The sequence below is a fragment of the Coloeus monedula genome (assembly GCF_965178545.1).
Source record: "Coloeus monedula genome assembly, chromosome: 17".
Classification (NCBI taxonomy): Eukaryota; Metazoa; Chordata; class Aves; order Passeriformes; family Corvidae; genus Coloeus; species Coloeus monedula.
Window position 1 is genome coordinate 5,452,281 of NC_138797.1, and position 18,099 is coordinate 5,470,379.

The window sequence follows — 18,099 nt, forward strand, 5'->3', positions numbered from 1 at the left end:
GGAGCCTCCGCGGGGTGACGCGCCAGCCTGGCTGTGCCTACGCGTGCTCCGAGCCCAGCAGCGAGCGCCACCGCTTTCACAGAACCGCACAGTATTCTCCGCAGAGTATTCTGCGTTGGAAGGGACCCATAGGGATCGTCGGGGCCTGCTCTGGCGGTTTGAGAGGGGACTAAGCTGCTCCCCGAGGGCTCCCTCCCACCACTTTGAAATTGCTGCTGCAGGGGAAGCCCTGGCGCGGCCGCAGCTTGGGTGGTTCCCAGCAGGGCTTGGCTGTGCCCGAGGATGCTGCGAGGACTGTGGTCTGTCCCCGGGTGACTTCCCATCTTAGCAAGGGAAGTGATCTCTCTTCCAGCTCTTCCCGCGGCTGACGGCTCTCCCTCGCTCCTTGTCTCCTTTCCGGAGGGCAGCGTCTACCTCCGGGTGCAGAGCCATCCGGGAGCGCCCCGCTTCCAGCATCCTCCGGCCCGAGGCCGCCCCGCGGGGAAGGGAACGGCAGCCACAGCAAGGCAGCGCCGGCGGTGACGGTCCGATGGAGCTCACACCATCTCCTATTCTCCCGGTGATGATTTGAGAATGGTGATGATTTGCTCCAGCAGGAAATAAGCATAAAAATTATCACGTCGTGTGGTTGTCACTTACCGGCTGCTGTGACTTGTTGATTACCCACTTACTTGCTCAGAGCTAAGGTAGTCATGCAACATTAACTTGGAACTGACGATGTGATTCAGTAGTTGTAAAGAATACAGTTACTTTATATCTCTTTTTCCCGTGTTGCTAATTAATGGCATCACATAAAACTAGAAAGTCAGCATGCCCAGAAAAAAAAAAAAAGGGCATATTTACATAATATTGTTGGTTTTGGTTTTTTTTTACACTGGGCAACTCCTTGCAACAGGATACTGGTAGGTAATAAAGGTTTAGGTGCATTTTGGAAGTGATCAGCCAAATTAAAGGTAAAAACATCCACTCAGAGCTATTAATTACCCTGTACCTAGTTAGGGAAGTCCCTGTGCTACGATCTGAAAAGTCATGGATCCTGGCCCTTTTTTCTCTTCTTGATCAATTTCCCGTCTTCAGGCAGCACGTGCAACATATTTATTTATGCTGCACTTGGATATGGGGCACTCCAGTTGGTCTCACAAAGTGTTGGCTGACACAGGAGCAGTGCAGTAATGTCTCCACACCCCCTGGGAAGCAGCCAGGATGAGGAGCATTCCCTGGCTTCTGTTGCTTATCTCCCAGGCTCCTTTCCCCGTGGTGACCACGGTTGTGCTGAGGCAGGAGCAGGGACAGTGCTTTGGTGGCCTGCAAGTGCTGATACTGGCAAGGGGCCTGTGGCCAGCTTTGTGCCCAACTCTTCTTGGCCTGGCCTGCAGAGACCAAGCACAATGGGCTGTGAGGTGGTACTTCACTCCTGTGGGGCAGCACTGGGGGAGCAGCTGCTGGTGTTCTCTGCTCAGCCCATTTGCGTGGGAAGTCCCCAGTGTGCTCATGGCTGGTGGTTCCAGGTCAGGAGCACCCCAGGCCTGCTCAGGCCAGCTGCGTCTGTGTGGCTCTCTCCATCCTGGAGGCAGAGCCCAAGTTGCTCAGCATCGTGACCTGCTGTACCACCAGCCCTTCTCTGCCAAGGTCTGTGCTGTCTGCTCCTGCCCTGGGTGCAGGAACCATCCCCAGCCTGTGCAACAGGAGGTTTCATTTGCTCCTGCATGGCACAGTGAGCACACTGGCTTTGCACTGCTCTCTGTCCTGCAATCCACTCTGAACCCTCATCCCCCATGCTGTTTTCTCCCAATGACACACACACCCACTGCTTGGTTAGATCAGTGTTATTTCTCTCTGTGCCATCATTAAGTGCTTGTCTGGACAGAACCTTTGTCAGTAGGGCAGGGGGAGCTGGGATCCTAAGGGATGGCTTTCTGGGAAAGGTGGGGCTGTGGGATGCTGAGCATATTGGGGGGGGGATGAAGCAGGGAGTGTTAGCAGCAAAGCCTGAAGAGTTAATTTTGGGAGCTTACAATACCCCTATCCATCTCCTTTGGCTGCCAGAAGAACACGTGGAGGGAGAGGAGAGGAAAACCATCTCTCCCCACTGGCAGGGCAGCAGTCCAGGGTGGGATTTACTGAGCACCAGCAGCTTTCCTTCTTCTGGGCTGACAAGTCCGTACGGAGGAGGCTGGGAGCAGGGCAAAGCTGGCTGCTAGCTTCTCACCACCTGCTCTTTGGGACTGTCCTCCTGCAGGTCCTCCTCATCCGACTGCACCACAGGGGTCTCGGCCCCCTCCTCGCTGGTGTCCAGGCTGTTCAAATCCGTGGAGGCGGAGGACGTGGAGGAAATGCGAGACTTGCTCTCGGCTGCCTTGGGCACTTGCAGGGTGATCTCCTCTGGGCACTGGCTGGCATCTGCCCCTGGAGAAGAGAGCAGTATGACAACGAAAAAGGCTTTTGGAGGTTTATTGCTGCTTAAGCTTCATGGATAGCCCCTGCAAGACTAATTCCTCAGTGAGCTATGCATTCCTGACTTCTCCCCATGTGGCTGCTGCAGCCATTCCCCACCTCACACCCCCGGCTTGGCTCAGGCCAGTTGCTGCACATTCCTTCCCCGTTTTTGGCAGTGGAGCTTCTTCCATCTTGCCTGAAACACAGCTCAGAGCCACGTTGTGTGAGGCTGTTGGCTGCAGCAGGCGAGGAGACTTTTGGTTTGACCTCATTACAGTGTGTGAGTAGGGAGGAATGTGCTGGCACCCCATGGTTTCCCTGAAGACCCCAGCCCAGGTCCCTGGGGTCTAGCTGGGAGGTGGAGAGGTTCTGCAGCCTTCCTGCTCAGCACAACGAGCTCTACAGCATGGTGGGGACCTTGGGAGTTGTGACAAGGCACTGGCTGCTCCAGAGAAGCTTCAGGATAAGGGAATTTGACCCACAGACTCTGGGAGGTGCCTGGGCTCTTCTGTCTTCTGCAGCATAAGGTATTTACAGGGGTCTGTATGTGTGGGCTGTGGAGGTGGATACTGATGTGGAACAGCCCAGTATGAGGTCCCTCCAACCTCACAGACCGAGCCCCAGTGTCTGCCTTTGGGGGGGTGTGGATCTGCCCACAGGGTGGCCGGGGCTGAGGAGTGAGTCGTGTGGGCATGGGGGGCAGGAAGGGCTTCCAGCCTGGCCCACAAAGGGTTTGGGACTTGCACATACCTGGCAGGGACCCAACAATGCTGCTCTCCTCTGTCCCACAGCCCAGAAACACATCCACAGTGTCCTGGTCTGACAGGTCCAGCACGTCCATCTGCTCCAGCATGTCCACATTCACCTCCATGGAGGAAATGCTGCCTAAGGGGGCTGCAGAGACAGAGGCCAGTGAAATGGTGAGTGATAGTGCCAAGCAAAGGGCACCATCAGCCCTGTGCAGGCTGAGGAGGGAGACCAGCCTTGCCACAAGGAACTGAATTCTACTTGCTGGTAAGAGGTCCCCAGGAAAATCATGTTTCCTCTGGAAACCCCTGCTGTGTCACTGCAGTCCTTGTCCCTGCTCCAAAATGCAGCCTGCCCGAAGTCAGACTCTACAGGGCGCCAGCCTGGGTACAGTGCCTTCGGTTAAGGGGTGTGAGTAATCCACAGCACACCCACATGCAGCCAGTGTTGTCCCATCTTGGTGCAGGGCATGCACGTCCTGTTTAAACTGGGGATGTCCCACCAATCCCTACCCCCTGTGTCATTGTCCCCTGAAACACCCCCAGCCCCATGCTGGTGCCCACAGCACGTACGTCTCCGGTGCTCTATCTGCAGGTGAGACATTGGGAAGAAGAAATCCACATCATGCTGGAAAACCTCCTCAAAGAACTTCTGCCGGTCCCGTAGTTTCAGCTGCTGCTGTTGCATTTGCTCTGCATCCAGGTTCCGCTGGGCCTGCTCCATGTCAGCTGGGGAGTAAAGGTGAAGAGAGCTGGACTAGGCAGGGCTGTCTGAGCCCTTCTGCCTGTCCCAGCTCACACTGCATGGTTGTGCTGGATGGTTGGTGGTTCCCTTCTGCTCTGCTTTACCAGCACACATTGATTTAGTCACCATGGATAGATGTTACACACCAGAACGGAAGCGTCACCAGCACTTGCTGTGCTGGAGCCTCAGATTCCACCCCTGAGGTGCAGGGCAGCCAGGAATGGGGAGCTCATACACTCTGCTCACAACAGCTGAAGGGAATTGTCAAGGGGGAAAGGGAGCTGGTGTGAGATCAGCAGCAGTTTGCACACGTTCAAGTTTCAGTTTCCCTGCTACCAAACAGAGGGCTGTCTGTGAATGCTAACGAGCAGGGGAACTCACAGGGTCAAGAGCTGGCCTTAGTGCTCCAGGCTTTCTGGGCTGAAGAATGCACAAGGAATAAAAGGAACTGGCAACCCTGTCACCCCTGCCCGTGCACAGCACTGCCTGTGCACACCCCCGCCACCACCGTCGCTATAAATGCAGCCGCACCCACGCTCGCAGGCTCCCACTCACATCCCCGCTCACAGCCAGCTTGGCTTCTGCCTGCACAAACATTTTCATTCCTGTAATTCCTCACGCAGTTCACCGCCGGTGCCTCTGTCCCCAGCTCACGGGAGGAAGCGATGGGAGCCCTTGGGCTGTTGTTGAAGGAGCATGTTGCTATATCTCTGCTCTTGGTAACTCGCTTTTAGGCTGGGTACCCAAAATAGCAAGGACCCAAGTGGCACAGAGAGGCTGTGGTTGGTGGCCCCAGCTGTTCCCAGGCTGGTGTTTGACCTCAGCCATTCCACATTTCCTTTCTGCTGCACTTGGCCCAACCGGCACAAGGAAAATGTGATTATTGGAGCAGGCGGTGTAATAACCAAGGAAACCAAACAAACATCCTGTGCTCTGCCTGAGCACAGCCCAAACCCTCTGCTCCTCCAGGCTGGGCAGGAGGGAACAGAGGGAGCAGTATCCCCACCCTGTCTGGCAGGAACAGGGGCAGGGGCAAGGACAGCAGGGGAGCTGGCTGTCAGCAGCATGGAGTGGCACAGGACTCACATAGGAGAAAGGTGGTGAGCCTGGTGAGATGTCGTGGAGATCAATGTCACATCTTCCTGAGAGCTCTTCCAGGGCTTCTCTGTATCCCGTTTCTGGGGCATCCTTCAGTGAAACCCCATCATCTGCAGGTGCCTGCCCCAGCGGGCTGGGTTGTGCTGGCAGCACCACGTGGGAATGCACCGTGACTCAGGGCGACTCACCACACACTCCCTTGGAAGAGGCTCTGGTCTTCTTCTGGCTGCTCAGCGTCTTCCTGCACTGCCTGGGGCAACAATCCAGGCTGCCCGAAGGGGTCTCTGCCTTGGTATGTCTGACCAAAGCACTGGTGCCTGCTCTGGTGCCGAGGCTCAGTGTGCTGTGCAGGGCCCAGCATGGTGGTGCCAGTGAACCTTTCCTCCCGGAAAAGCTGCCTCAGCAGGTGGCTGCAGCCCGGTGCTGCTGGGGTACAGCAAAATCTCCAGCCTCTCTGTGCTGTGTGCAGAACAGAATGAAGCCAGGGACAAGAAGGGAGTGATCAAGGCACCAGTTATGGAGCTGTCTCCCTTTAGCAGCTGGCTGTCCCAGGCAGAGCTGTGCTCCCCGGCCCAGCTGTGCTGAATCCATGGCAAACTGCCGCAGTTCACCACTCCGAGGAGAACCCATGGTGCTCCAGCTGTAAGGAGGCTGGGCTCAGGGCAGAGGCTGTGCTGGCTCCGGGATTCAGGGTGGCAGACCAGCTCTCCATGGGACATCTTGCCAAAGGGACCTCAGTGTAGAGGTAAGGAGCAGAGTGTCCAAATCCTCGTGCAGTGCAAATACAAAATGAACCGAAATGCTCTTGGGCGCTGTCCTGTGTGCCATGAATGTGGCTGATCTGGGCTGTAAATGCTCTCTCCCCGGCACGTGACCGATACTCGCAGTAAGTGTGCTTGGGGAGAGCGATGACGGCTGCTGGTGGCAGCATTCCTGTGGGCGCCAGGGTTTCTCTTGAGGGAGAAATTAGCAGGACCTGTTTATGAACTTGTTTTCGAGCTCTGGTCGGGGAGTTGGGCACGAGCACTGAGATCCCATTATGTAAGGAACGCCGGCAGCGAGACAGCAGCTGGGGCTGTGCTTGGCCCTGCCTGACCCGTGACCGCGGTGAGAGTCGGGGATGGAGCCTTCCCCCCTCGCAGGGCTCTTCTGGGCCCAGGGCGAGCGAACAGCCCTGCTAGTGTGGCTGCCCCCCGGCAACCCTCGCCGGCGAAATAAAGGAGCGCGGCGTTCCCTGCCGCGGCCCTTCCCCATGTGACGGCCGGTCACACTCCGTGGCTGTCAGTCGCGGAGATTGTCTCATCCGGCTGGCATGTTCCCACCGCGGGACACGTTCGCACACACAATGCGGCCCCTGTGCACCGTGGGGGATCTGTCGGTACCTGCTGGTGGCCTGGCTTTTATTACTATTGTCATGGTTATTACTACAGCCCGCTCAGCCAAGGGGCTGGAGGCTGATCAACATTCAGAGCCAGGCTCTGCCCCGCTGGCTGAACCGCCCAGCGCGGCTGCAGCGGCTCCGAGCGCCCCGCTGCCTTCAGATCCTTCCGGCTCTCACGGCTTATTCGCCAGCGCAGCTCGGAGAGGAACTGGGGCCAAACACTGGTGCAGAGTTTTGGCGGGCAGGACAGGGCAGGATCCCCCGCAGGAAGGGCGGGCAGGGATTTCCTTCTCACCTGCTCCTAGGCAGATGCCCGCAGGGTGGGTGAGCTGTGAGCGAGGACGATGGCCCCACTGGTCCCTCTGCCCTGCCAGGGCGCACCGAGGAGCCACCACCCCTCGCGTTGTGTGGGCTCGTGGCCACGCTGTGGTGGGGAAAGGCGTGGGAGGGTTGGCTGAGAGGCAAAGCTCTGTGAGCTCTCCCATCCGCACCTTTGCCAGAGCAGGCTGGAAGAGGAGCAGCTCCTGGGATGCAGTTTGGATGGGGCAGGGGCCAGACAGGGCTGGAGGGTGCTGGGAGCACCAGCTGAGTGTACTCGGACCCAGCCGCCTTTCTGCTGGGAGAGGATGCTCTTTTCATCCTTCATGGCCAACGGGATCCCGGCACACCCCCCTCTGTGCCGGTAAATAGGAGGGGTGTGTTTGGGTTGGGAGAAGGATTGTTAGTGAAGGCACAAGGCCAAGAGAGGATGGGAATGGCCTTTTCTTGAGGCCACAGCTCTGCAATATCTTGCAGAGATTTCAAGGGATTTAAAGAAGGTCCTGAAAAATAATATGGGCTGTGGAAAGGAGCAGCAGGTGCTGGGGAGGTGAGCAGAGTTTAAGTGGTCAGTTCCCTGGTGCATGAAAGAGCTGGAGGAGGCTGGCTTTTGCCCTTCTCCCTGAGCCTTCCTGGAGCCCAAACCCCTGACTCTGCTCCTCCAGAGAAGCCCAGTATGCCCCACTGCTCCCAGCTTGCCAGGATGTACCTTCCTCCCCCCCCCAAAGTCTGCAAGGAGATGGGTGGGGGACGATGCAGCTCCGCAGCTGCCACAGCATCTTCTGGGATGCTGTGCAGAGAAGGCAAGCCTTTCCCTGTCACCCTGCCCCAGCACAACCCCTGCCGAACAAGGATAACTCTCAAGGGCTTTCAGCTCCTTCAGCCTTGGGAGAAGCGGCTGGTGGGGAGAGCTGGCAGTGCCCCAGAGAATCACGCAGGGTCAGGCCGTGCAGAGATGGGATGCTCAGACGCCGGCTGCCTGAGTGTTAATGCCCTGCACAGTTCTCCATCGGCACGTCTGACCTCGTGTTGCAGCACAGCAAAAAATAACCGTAGTCCTGATGAGAGGAAATGCACCAGGCGAGTGCGAGGAAGGCAGTGGTTTTGGCAGGGCTGCTTGCTGGGAAAAGCAGCGGGGGGGGAATTGGGAGAGAGGACATGGCACCTCGTAACCCCTGTGTGTGCCGTGGTTTCATCGCCTGCACTCCTCCGAGCGATCTCCAAATCCCCTGCGTCTCAGCACTAAAAATATCCTTCCCTGCCGCCCGGAGCTCCTTCCCCGGCAGAGGCTGTGTCATAAGACCCTGCTATTTGCGGGGCCCTGCTTCCTTTCATGCGAGGAGAAGCACGAGAACGGGGCAGCGCGGTGCCCGGGGCACGGCAGGCACGACCCGGGCACGGTCCCTGGCAGGCTGCTCCTCTACAAGCCCCGGTCCCCCGGCTGCCGCTCGCCCCGCCGCTCGCCAATGAGTTTGCTCTGCTCAGCATCCTCAGCCCTGCGGGTATGGGGGGATCCGCTCATTCCGGGAGCCACGGGGCTCCCAGGGCTGCCGATGCCACTTCAAAACAAGCCCGTGACCCAACAGGTTCCCGAGCTCTGCCACTTCCCAAGCAGGTGTCCCTCAAATCCCCCCGGTCCCCGAGCATCCCCGTCCCAGGCACGGAGCTCCGCGGGCAGCCCCTGCCCTACAAGCAGCCGGGCAGCGGGGCCGGCAGCAGGTTGGTGCATCGGGGGGCTCGGGGGCGGCCGGGGCCGGAGGCTCCGGGGGCGGCAGGTGGGGCACAGCCGCTTTGCCAGGGGCATCAGGTGGACGCTGCGGGGAGAATGGAGGGGATATGGCACCCCAGCCCTGCCCGCCCGCCCGGTGCGGTGCCCCGCTCCCATCCCGCCGAGCCCACCCCGCGACCGGCACTCACCGGGCAGCCGCCGGCTGCGGCTCTGCGCCCCGGGGCCCGACATGCGGCTGCTGCGACCGGACCGGGCCGGGCCGGGCGGGGGGACGGGGCTCAGTGCGGGCCCCCCCCGCCGCCGCCGCTCTCCCAAGCCGCGCTGCGGGGCGGCGCTCGGCGCGGCACGGGGCGGTACCGGCGCGCCCATCACCGCGGCACCGCGGCCGCGCCTCCCGCCCGCTGCCCCGCCGGGGTCCCGCACCGCCGCTGCCGGGGCCGCCGGGAGTCCTGCGGCGCGGATGGGGTCTCCGGCCAACAGGGAGAATCAGAAGGTCCCCGTGAAGGGTCTCTGGCCCCCATGGAGAGCAGGCTTCCCGTGCGCGGTACCCTGTCCTCTACGTTCCTGGGACCCACGGAGAGTCCCCATGCAGGCAGGGTCCCTGGCCCCGAAGAAGGGTCCCTGCAGAGGGTCCCTCCCCACCACAGCCGCCCCAGGCAGAGATCGGTGCCCGCAGTGGTGGCCTGCAGGTGCCCTGCTCCGGCAGGAGCTTTGCCCCGCGTGGCAGGAGGTGGGCAGGGGGAGGCGGGGGGAGGCAGGGACTCTGCCTGAGCAGGGAGAACAGTTACCATTCATGCTTGCTTTTTCTTTGCTTATCTTCTCAAAATGCCCAGCTCATGCATTCCCGCGAGAGAGAGGACAGCATGATGTATTGATGGGCCAGGGGCTCCCTCCCCATCTCATTCCTGGCCTCGTGAGACCCTTATCCCCAGCAGACCTCACTCTGGGGTGCTTTCTCCCACGTTCAGCCCTGCACATCAGGGCTGCTCCTTGGCAGAGCCACGGACTTGGCCGCCGCCTCCTTCCTGTGTCTCAGCAGGGTGAGTCAGTGCCTCGCCGTGCCCTGCGCCAGCTCTGCCCGGAGCCTGGTCACTGCCAAGCCGGAATGGGGGACATCCACTGTGCCCTTTGCTGTGGCTGGAAGGGAGTTTCCAGTGTCTGTGGAGTGTCCCGCCTGTCCCGTCCTCAGTGTGTTCCTCTCACTGTCTGCATAACAATAGATAACTAGGTATTGTTTGTATCCCAGCTCTATTTTGGCTACTGTTGCTCTGCAGTCGCCCCTATGTCTCCTGGGTCCTCCTGCTGCCGAAAACCGGCTTTGTGCTGGGGACCCGGAGCCTGCACCCTGGGGCTGGCTTCAGTTTTCACGGCGGTTTTGAATTTTGTCCACATAAATGTTTATCCCTATCCATAAGCACCTGCCTGATGATTTGCATCGTAGTGCGGGATGCCAGCACTGCAGTTTGGGGGGGACCAGGCTGGTGTAGCACGAGTGGGGGCTTATGGTCTCTGAGGAGCTGCAGGAGCAAATCTCTGCTGGGTGCCTGCCGGCGCCGGCTTGTTCACAGCTCCCTGTGGCCTCCGGGCAGCATCAGCCTGTCGGCACCGTCCCTACTGCCCCCCTGCCCTGCCCTGCCCTGCCCGGCCCGGCCCGGCCCTGCCAGTGGCGGGGCGAGGAGGCAGGGCCGGGGAATTAGCTCAGGTCTCTGCTATGTGACACGTCTGTGTCTTTTGGCACCAGTCACTGCTGCGAGGCGGGGAGGCTGTTTGTGCGCACACGAGTTTTCGGAGCACCCCGAGGTCTCCAGGGCTCACTGCATCCCGAACCCCCGCTGCGGGGACGACACATGTGGGTGCTGCCCGTGCAGAGTGACACGTTCCCAGGCCCCTCACTGTCGTGGCCCCTTCATCCTGCCTTGCCGGGAGGGCGTAGAAAAAGCACTGATATCATCGGCACCGAGCCTGACTCATCCTAGCTCTTCAGCACAAGCCGTGCCGCTCAGCGGGGCACACATTTTATTCCAATTAAACCATTGCAGGCAAGCCAGCTCTACATAATGATTTTTTTTTTTTTTTTTTTTACTCGTAGCAAAGCGTGCCTGCCCCGGGCCAAAAGGTGAGAGGGGACATAAGTGACACTGGAGTCAGTGGAAAGTCTCCACTCCTGGTACGGAGCCCTAAGAATAAGTCTTGCCAGAAACCTGCAGGGTCTGTCTCGGCTGCCGCAGCATCCCTGCCTCCCTTGTGCCTCCAGTGCAGGCTCACAGCACTGTCTTGTGTCAACAGCCCTCGCCCTAACCGCAAATGCCCAGGTCACGAGCCCAGGTCGGATTGTCACCTCTTCTCCCCACGACACCGAGTCCAGCTCCTGCCAAAAAGACCCCGGGGGAGGCAGCATCAAAGTGCCCCTGTCACTGTGAGAAAACGTAAGGTGACTTGTTCCTCCTGCCTCTCCTGCTCAGGTTTTTCCCGTTTATTAGAGGTTTGGGAGGTGAGTCAGGGAGCTGCGGGGTGAGGATGCAGCTGGGGAGGAATCGGCAGCTAAGGGAAAGGCAAACCAGTTCCAGGCACAGGTGAATCACTTGCTGGTGAAAATACATCTTATTCTCTGGGAGGCGTGCATGGATGGGGCTGGGAGTGAGCTGCAGCTTGACTCCATCAGAAAATTGTGGAGTCAAGAGAAAAACAAGGCAAGGCAAGGCTGCTTTTCCAGTAAATGAGGCGATACATTGCAAAGGAGCAGCCTGCAGCCGGCAAAGCTCCAGCAACCCGTGGTCCTGTGGCTCCCTTAAAAGGGGCGATTTTAGCCTGGGACAGCGGGGAGACAGAAAAGCCATAAACACCCTCAAAGGAATGTGGCTGCCGAGAAACGAGAATCTCCGCAGGCGAGGAGAGGTGGGGGGAGCCCGGAAGGGGTTTGCAGCACCACTCCATGCCTGGAACCAGCCGGTTCCTTGGCCATGCCCTGTCCCGAGGGGAGGATCCCAGTCCCAGTGCTAACAGTCCCTGTGTGGTGCTGGGGGAGGCTCCTGCCAAGCCCCGGGGGTATCATGTCCACATGTCCTCGGGCCCGATGCCATACAGACATCGCTGTTTGCCAGCTTCCGGCACGAGAACTGGTAGAGCTGGGAGGTCGTGTCCGGATAGGACACCAGCCTTGGCCGAAGAAAGAGCAGGCAGGGCTGGTAGAGGGTGCCTGTCCCAGAGGAATTTCCTCTCCATCATATCCCACTTCTTTAGGGGTGGCTGAGCTATTCTTCAGACTCTGCTCTTAATGCCATGGAGCAGCCCTGTGTCCTGGGGCATTGTGCAGGTTCTCGGGAAGCACCCTTGGGGCTGGCTTGTCCCTGCAGGTAGCTGAGACCATGCGGTGACACCTCTGGGCCAGGCTTTGCCCTGCATTTCCCAGGCTGGTGGCAGATGGAACGTGCATCAGCAGCCTGACTGAAATCACTGTGCTGCTTGCTTTTCTTCCAGGACTGATGAAGATGCAGCACGTGACACTCATCTGTAAATAGATGTTGTAGTTTGTTGTTTTTGCTGCTCTTTTGTCAAGAAATAGTCTTTGGTTTTCACACCTCAGCTCTTCTTGCATTAGATTTGGGTGTGTACAGTGTTTGCAGAGTTGTGGTTTCCAATTGCTCCGGGTTCCTGGGGCTGGAGGTGTCTGCGTGTGGTGGTGTGGTTGCCCCGGGGGTGAGGGTACCCGTGCACAGAGGGGTTCCACTTATGAAGGTCCTGGTACTGGGCACTGGTCGTGTTCATGGGCTGGTACAAAGCAGTGTCCCCAAGAGCAAAGCTATCACCAGAAAGGAGAGGGGTCTGACATGACCAGCCTCCACAGCAATGCCACCAAAGCAGGCAGGAAACCTTCTGTTCCCCTTCCTGCTGGAGCCAAAGGGACTCCTGGAGCGAGAGCTAGGATCAGGCCACAGACATGCAAAATCCCAACTGATGCCACAAAGGCCATGCAGCCTTGGGAATTGCTGGAGCCAGGGTCTGGGCAGAAGGTTTTGGAGCTGTAGGTGCTGATGTTTAAGGCTTTGACCCTTTAAACGCTCTAAGCTTTGCTTCCCACCCTTCATTGCGTTCCCCTGTGCTGTTCAAGATTACCAAGCGAACAGAACCTCGCCCTGCCCGGATTCCTGCAGCGGGCACTGTCCCACGTCCCCCACTTGCGTCACGCCTGCAGTGGGCAGCAGAGGTTGTGGTGGGCAGGGGGCTTTGGGGTGAGGATGCTGGTGCCGGGGACCCTGGGCGCTGGTGCCTGGAGGTGGCTACGGAGTATGTGGAGCTGTGGGTGCCGGCAGAGACTCCCGGCCGGATGCGATGCGGGAGGTGCAGGGCTGCGGGATCCCGGGGCTGCGGGGTGAGGGGCTGGGGGTGCTCCCGGACGCTCGTTAGCCTCGGCCCAGCCCCCTCCTTAATTAGCCGCGGCCGAAGCTGCTCATTAGCGGCGACCGGGGACGGGTGCCCTCCCCGCGGAGGCGGGAGGGAGGGGAGCGCTGCCGGCCCCGGTGGTGCGGACACCGGCACTGGCAGCGGGAGCGGAGCTGGAGCCCGAGCCCGGCGGAGGGATGGGGCAGCGGCGGGGCCCGGCCGTGCTGCTCCTCGCCCTGGGTGAGGGGATGCCCGGGTGGGGGTCGGGGCGGGGGGACCGGGCGGTGTCTGGGGTATTCGGGGGGGGATGGGGACGGGACGCGATGAGGTGTCCCATTCTTCCCTCCCTCTCTCCCTCCGTGCGGGCGGGCTCCCCTGGCCGTCCCCCCGCCGGTCACTACCCCCCGCCCCGGGCCGGGGGTGCTGGTGCCGGGATGGCCGCCCGGGCGGGCTGGGCTCGGGTTGCCCCGTGTCCGCCGGGCTCTGGGTAGACGCCGACAGCGCCGGGCACAGGCGGGGGGCGGCGGGGGCTCGGGGCTGTCCTGCGTGGAAGGGGCCGCTCGCCGAGCTGGGGCACCCCGGGGCGGAGGTGGGCTCTGTCCCCAAAGGCGCCGGTGCTCACTTCGCCCCCCGGTGCTGGCAGGGCACCTGGCCGGGCTGCTGGCAGCGGGACCCGCCTGCGCCGACGCTTACCGGGGCCTCTCGGACTGCGTCCTCAAGCTGGGGGACAGCATGGCCACGTACGAGGAGGAGGAGGGCATCGAGCTGCAGGGGCTGCGCCGAGTCTGCAGGTGAGTACGGTGCATGGCCAGCCTGTCTTTTGGCATTGCCCCTGTCTGTCCTGCCGTCCTGAGTCCCGTCGTGCCTGCACACACACATGTGCTCCACACCTCCCTCCGGTTGCAGATAAACCCAGTGAGCTTCCTTTCTCCGTCCGTCCGTCCATCCATCCATCTCCTGCCTGTCTCCCACCGGAGTTTGTATCCCTGGTCCTTGGCAGCAGCTCCAGCCTCCAGCACTGGTCCCATGAGACCCTGCATGCCCGCAGCCAGGAGGAGCGGGGCTGGAGAGACGCGACCCACTCTGCACCCCAGGAAAATCTCCCCTGGACCCCAGGACTCAGGCAGTGATGTGCAAGTGGCTGCTCTGGCCCAGGGCCCAGCACTGCCGGCAGCAGCCTGCACTGGGCATCAGGTGGGTCCTGCTGCCCAAAACAAGCCCTCTCCCTCCCTGTCCAAACCCTTCATCCTTCAGGCTTGGATTGTCCCAGCCCTGGTTTGCCTGAGTTTGTAGTGATGCCCTGAGATGACGGTATTGGGAGGATGTTAACTTTAGCAGAACTGAAGAAGAGCTGGGTGATGAGGGGTGGTGTCAGGCAGGTTTGGGGAGAGGTCTGCTTAAAAAGCAGACGAGCAGAAGCGACAAGGTGGATGTAAAATGTTTGCAGAGATAAATGGAGGCAGCTTTGCATCTCCAGAGCGACCTATGGGGAGTGAACAGGAGTTACAAGGAAATGCAGGCAGCAATGAAGGGAAAACCCAGGTGCCTGGGGGTGGTGGAAACCTGGCAGAGCAAGTTGGAGGGCTGAGTGCCCTGGGGTCAGGCTTTCTGAGCTGCTGGAAACCAACCTGCAGGCTGTGGCCTGCTCTGTATTCCCCCTTCTCCAGGAGACAGCCTGGATCAGGATGAACCTCTCTGGGACCTGCCTACGGCTGGGTTGAAATGGAACTGCTGTTTTGAACAGAATTGATACTTTTTGGTTGTTTTTTTTAAAGGAGGCTTGTTGGTATTAGAAACACCCAAGGAGTCAGCCCAGCCCATGCTGGGACTGGAGGAGCGATTCCGTCGCTGAAGCTCACGTGAAATGTGCAAGCTGAGTTTTTCTTACAGCTCAGAGGCACAGACCACCACCGAAACAGGTCCTGAGATCTTCCCCAGCAGGAAGTTGATGATGTCCCAGCTTTCTACCAGGAAATATTTCTGAATTATTTGCCTTTGACGCTCAGCCTTATCCACTGCTGCTTGCATTTCTGGTGCCGTGGTCCCGTCTCCAGGAGCGTGGGTGAGGGATGGACAGGGAGCCAGGAGCTGCTGTGGGGGCTGGTGATGTCTCAGCCCTGTGTGCAGCGCTGCCCCAGAGCCGGCCGGGCAAGGTGCTTGCCAGCAGCCTGCCTGCCTGAGCAGATGGGGGCTGTGAAGGCTGAAACGCTGGCAATTGCCATCCCAGCTGAAAGCAGATCCAGGCCGGAGCTGCCATTCCCCTTCACCTTCCCCCAGCTTGTTTTGCCTTGAGACATGGGTCAGGTTTAACTCTTACCTGTCAGAGCTGCCTTCTGCTGCTGCTGCAGATCGGGAGCGAGCGCTGGAGGTTGCCAGTGTTGGCAGCAGCTTTTCTCATTATCTGGGGACGTTTATTCTGCCACAGTGACTCGGTTTAATGAACTACCTCACAGCTGGTGTTCTGACGTAAGCCCTGGGTCTAAGTAAGCAGAGTGCTCCGGTTTGCCTGTCTGCACAAAGGTGTCATCTCCAGCACAGCACACTTAGGCAGCACCGTGCTGTCCTTTTGGGTGCACAGTGTCCCCACTCAGCCAGCTGGGCTGCATCCCCTTCCTGACGGGTGGCATGTGTGCCTGGTGTGTTGGCAGACACCGGGAAAGTGTCAGAGCAATTGCTCCTATCCTCCAGGCAGTCCCCAACTTGCAGGGAGCTGGGCGTGGTGCCCAGCCCCAGCCCATGTGCGACAGGACAGCAGAGCAACTCCCGGGTTTGTTTTTTTTTTCTTTGCCTGTTTTGTCTTTTCCCTCTGTTACTCCCCAAAAGCCTCTTTCCACTGAACAGCTTCTACTTGTGCAAGTAATACCCAGCAGATAAATGGAGATGATTCTAATGAGAACACAGTGAATAATTCCTCCTGCCCCTGCCCATACCTCAGTTAAAGCTGTGACAGTCTGTGGGAGCTCTTGTCCTTCTCTGTGCTTTGTGCTCCCATTTGCCCTTGACTCTGCTTGGAGAAAGCTTGGAGAAAGTGATGAATGAGATGTGCTGGGCCTTTGTTTGCAGCCTGTGTGAGATACTCAGGGAAACATTTGTTGATGGAAAATAATGGATTTTATTGACTTCCAGAGAAAAGGGGGGGAAAAAAAAGGAATAAATAATTTCAGTGTTTTGAGATTCGGAGTTTTAGCCAAAATGCTCTGGCAGATGATGGAGGGGATGAATAGTCTGGGCAACTTGCACAAAACACGAGGGTTGTTGCTGCTTAGAGGGCAGGCTCAGGGCAGCAAGGCTCTGCCTGGCATCCAGCACTGTGGGTGTGCAAAGGGTCTGACAGCGTGGTGTCTCCCTGGCTGCAGGTATTGGGATGAATTCCACACCTGTGCACTGACAGTGCTCTGGGAGTGCCAGAAGGAAGCAGCAGCCATCTGGGAGATGCTGAGAAGGGAGTCACGAAAAACCAAATTTCAAGGCAGCTTGTTCGACCTCTGCAGCCCCAGCATGGCCCAAAGCTCTGCCTGGATCCACGTTCCCAACATTTCCATCCTCAGCATTCCCCTCATCATCACTTGGCTGAACTTATAAACTCTGTGAGTATCCCAAAGTGGTGGCAGTGTGTGGCGTGGCATCTTTCAGATCTGTTTTCCAAACCTTTGAGGAACACGCTGTGTGGAGCTCAGAAACTCCCGGCTCCATCCTGCGCCTGTGAGACAAGGAAGAGCTTGGCACCATCTCCAGGGTGTTGAAATTTCTCTGTAATTTGGAATAACTCCTGTCCCCTTCTGCCTCAAGGCACAGGCATGGACCTGGCTGTCTGGAGATTTGGGAACTTGTACATACAGGGCATAGGATTTGGGGGAAAATTATAAATTGTGGAAAAAGGATGAATGTTGGACACTTTTGCACTCTTCTATGGCTACTGGAAGCAAACCTGTTTACTTTTCTGACTCCTTCTATCAGATCAACTCTCCAGGTTTTTGATTTGGGCACTCAAAAGAAGATGGGTATTTTTCCCACTGCTCCGTGAGGTGCAGGGGATGGTTTCTGTCCTGTCACAGGCTGAAGAGAGACCTTACTGCCTCGTGCTGGCCTTTTTTCTTTGAGGACGTGGTAAAACCCCTGCTGAACAATAATCACAGTTGCATGACTTCTCTTCCACACATCTGAATTCCTGAGTAACTTCTGTGTTAGGTGTAAATCCCTTTTCTAAGGACAGAGGTCAAAAATGTTTTGGGGGGAGAGGGAGTATCAAGCTAGCAGGATGAAAGGGATTTATAACAACTCTTCTGCTTTAAAGCTTTCCCCAGGGTACCTGTAAGCAGCTGTGGGTAGAAGTGTGTAATTCCAGAGTATTAAAGTTTGTTTTAGAGCCAACAGCATGGCAGAAGTTATTTGTCCTGGCTCTTGCTTGACAGCGCAGTCTCCTCATCTCCTTTGCAGCTCAGAGCATTGTAAGTTCTGCAGCTTCAGTACAAGCGTGGAAGTATTTGGAACAGAGAGGTGTTTGCAAGTGATTTTTGAGTATGTTAGAGGAACAACAATATTATTGGTTAGCCCAAGGCAGTCTGTTTTAAGGATGCTGATGGATCTCTGTGCCCTGCCTGGCTGCACAGGGCCACGGGGTGTGTGCTCTAATGTGTGAGCAGGGAAACCAGGGCCCTGCTAACTCCACAGATGCCCCAGATGCATTGCAGGCACTGGGAAAGCTTCTAGAGCAAAGGATCATTTTCCTAACAGTGGTGTTGGGTCATGTTGCTTTCCTCTGGCATTCACGTGTTCTTCCTCTTGCCTTCACTATCACTCAGCACTTGGCTCCTGCAGCAGCAGCAGGAGATAATGAAGAAATTGAGGCAAATTCCAAGAAATAAGCCAGGGAGGAGCAGCTGGTGTTCAGACAGCACTTCAGTGCACCTTGGCTTTCTACAGACAGCAGAGTTGTTACTTACATATTCAGTCCTCAGCATCTGGGACACAAAGCCTTAGGGTGAGCAGTGGAGAAAGGGTAAAGCAGAGCATGGTAAAACCTGGAGTGAACCACCCAGATGCTTCATTTTTTTCTTCTTCCTCCACTCCAACAGCACTATTTGCTGTTTGATCCCACTCCCCACTCCCCTGTTATCTCTTGTGGCTGGGGGAGCTGAAGCGGGGGGAATCATGTACAACCAAGACTGGAGTCTTTTGGCTCCAAATCCTGTACCTGTTCTTTGTTTAGAACAGCTGTTTAATGCCTTTAGGAAAAGAAATAAGCACAGCCCCCTAAAATCCCACA

At 58.1% G+C, this 18,099-nt stretch overlaps 2 protein-coding genes across 2 annotated transcripts; one reads left to right on the forward strand and one right to left on the reverse strand.

Annotated features, from left to right (window-relative positions):
• Positions 1–1,831: 1,831 nt before the first annotated feature.
• Positions 1,832–8,773, reverse strand: DBNDD2 (dysbindin domain containing 2). Its single transcript, XM_082292583.1, has 4 exons — positions 8,642–8,773; positions 3,756–3,911; positions 3,187–3,330; positions 1,832–2,406 (listed from the first exon to the last, which is right to left on the reverse strand). The coding sequence occupies exons 1-4, from the start codon at positions 8,682–8,684 to the stop codon at positions 2,198–2,200; spliced, it is 552 nt and encodes a 183-aa protein (XP_082148709.1). The 5' UTR covers positions 8,685–8,773; the 3' UTR covers positions 1,832–2,197.
• A 4,257-nt stretch (positions 8,774–13,030) lies between these two features.
• LOC309579424 (neuritin-like) lies at positions 13,031–16,415 on the forward strand (the record flags this gene model as incomplete). The annotated part of the gene is made up of 3 exons (XM_082292726.1): positions 13,031–13,073; positions 13,477–13,624; positions 16,190–16,415. 3 exons carry the CDS (start codon positions 13,031–13,033, stop codon positions 16,413–16,415), a joined length of 417 nt encoding a protein of 138 aa, XP_082148852.1.
• Between the last annotated feature and the right edge of the window lie 1,684 nt (positions 16,416–18,099).